At 38.9% G+C, this 2010-nt stretch overlaps 1 protein-coding gene across 1 annotated transcript; it reads right to left on the reverse strand.

The window, feature by feature from the left end:
* Positions 1–213: 213 nt before the first annotated feature.
* LOC122788410 (leucine-rich repeat-containing protein 17-like) lies at positions 214–1768 on the reverse strand. Its single transcript, XM_044055481.1, has one exon. The coding sequence runs from the start codon at positions 1466–1468 to the stop codon at positions 341–343; it is 1128 nt and encodes a 375-aa protein (XP_043911416.1). The 5' UTR covers positions 1469–1768; the 3' UTR covers positions 214–340.
* Between the last annotated feature and the right edge of the window lie 242 nt (positions 1769–2010).

Consider the following 2010-nt stretch of genomic DNA (forward strand, 5'->3'; position numbering starts at 1 on the left):
TGCAGAAACAAAAACATATTTGTATAACTGAGCAAGAAAAAATCCCAAAGGCAAGAATTTGAGCAATGTAAAGTTTTGTTTCATGGATATCAGAATGTCTCATATATGCAATAAATATGCTTGAATAGGTGGGAAGACCATATTACTTAATGGTGCTGTAACTGCCAGCAACACGGTTACTTTAAATTGTTACAGCTAAAGAAATACGTACAGCATGTGTGAAACTGAACTTCAACTAAAACAAAACATATGCACTTTGTTCCTTGTATGCTCATGAAGAAGGTGAGTAACTCAGTCAATTGCATAGTGTGTGAATTTATATTAAGCACGATGTTTTGATTTATTTTTCATGGGATTCCAAAGCAGTATCAGGCTCATTCCAGTTTTTCTGCTGCCTCTTCTTCCTGTTTCGTTCTGCCATTACAATGGCTGCAACGACAGTCACCAGTACAGTTATGGTGATGACCAGAACAGTGGCTGTCTCAGCTATGCAAAGCTGGGTATCGACAGACTTTAAGGGAAAGCCAGTCAGCTGTGCTGGGCTCGCGCAGGTGATATTATCATAATCATCCACATGCAGGTAGCGGACACTCAGAATCTTCCCAAACACTCGTTGGAGGTCACAGTCACACATCCATGGGTTACCTGAGAGCTGCAGATGTGTCCCAAGTGTGACAATGTTTGAAAAAGTCTTAAACTTTAAATGAGTAAGCTGGTTGTTCCTTAGTCCCAAAAGAGTAATGTGGTGTAATGAGTTGAAGGCTTCCATTTCAATGGTGGAGATGTTGTTCCCTCCCAAGTGAAGAACTTCAACATTCTGAATCATAAAAAATAAACCATTATGGAGCACAGTTATCCTATTTCGCTGAAGATACAAGTAACGAAGCTTTGATAAACCCCTAAAAGTTCCTTTCTCAAGTGAATACACCCAGTTTCCACTCATGTCTAACTTTTCCAGCTTCTCTAAGTGCTGCAAGCTGCCAAACTTTACCATCTGTAGTCTGTTGTTAGAAAGTTTCAGTTCTCTTAATGATACTAAACTGTTAGAGAAGTCTTGTGGGAGTTCAGTAAGCCAGTTGTTGCTGAGATCAAGCTTTTCAAGGAAGCCAAAAGAGGTGAATGCTTCTGAACATATTTTATTAATTTGGTTGTGCGATATAATGAGAATTTTCATGGACCATAACTCACCAAATGAATCCATGTCCACTTCACTGAGGTTGTTGTGCTTCAAGTCTAACATCCACGTTCCTTGTGGAATGGCCTTAGGAATCTCCATCAAACTAAGATCTTTGCAATCAACAAAATGGGAGGAGTCATAACAGCGACACCTATGTGGGCACGCTTTCAGGGTGTGCAAGTGGATTCCATGAACAAGAGTCACTAGAAACAAGGGTATCATTTTGGGTTTGTTCTTGTTAAAGAAACAGCTAGAAACAGGTTCACAACCAGGTGGTGAACAGCAGTGCATGAATGTTTAAGTTGTCTTCGTTTTTATCAAGGAGAAAATAAAAATAACCTCTTTGTATCACTGCACAGAAAACCAAGCTTAATATTATATCTCAACTAAGAGTATAAGATTCTTCCTACAGCTTCCAGGAATGCATTGTGCAGAAGTAGTTATGTATATCCCATTGCAGACTCCATTAGAAGCAGTCAGTATGACTTATCCTTTGCTTTATCTTCTTTGTATAATGTGCAATTTCAATGTGTTTCCTGATATTGCAGTGTCGAATTCCAGCGGTCTCATTCTGTAAACATCTGAAGTAATGAACCTAAATCAGAAAAAAAGTGCAACCGGTCAGTTTAAATAAAGAGGCCTAGATTCACTGAGGCATTTTAACTCCATTTTGACTCATTACATTTCGAAACCTTTCACTGTTTGGCTTCAGACATTGCTATCTCTACTTGTTAGCAATGCCCAAATTTTGGGTCATTACTGATACCATCTAGATCTTAAGCTGACTGCTTATTTTGTGCACAGCTGATTCAGATAGCTAAGATCCACTCCTT

This window comes from Protopterus annectens, chromosome 13.part0 (genome assembly GCF_019279795.1).
Source record: "Protopterus annectens isolate FY-2018-M chromosome 13.part0, PAN1.0, whole genome shotgun sequence".
In the NCBI taxonomy this organism is placed as follows: domain Eukaryota; kingdom Metazoa; phylum Chordata; order Ceratodontiformes; family Protopteridae; genus Protopterus; species Protopterus annectens.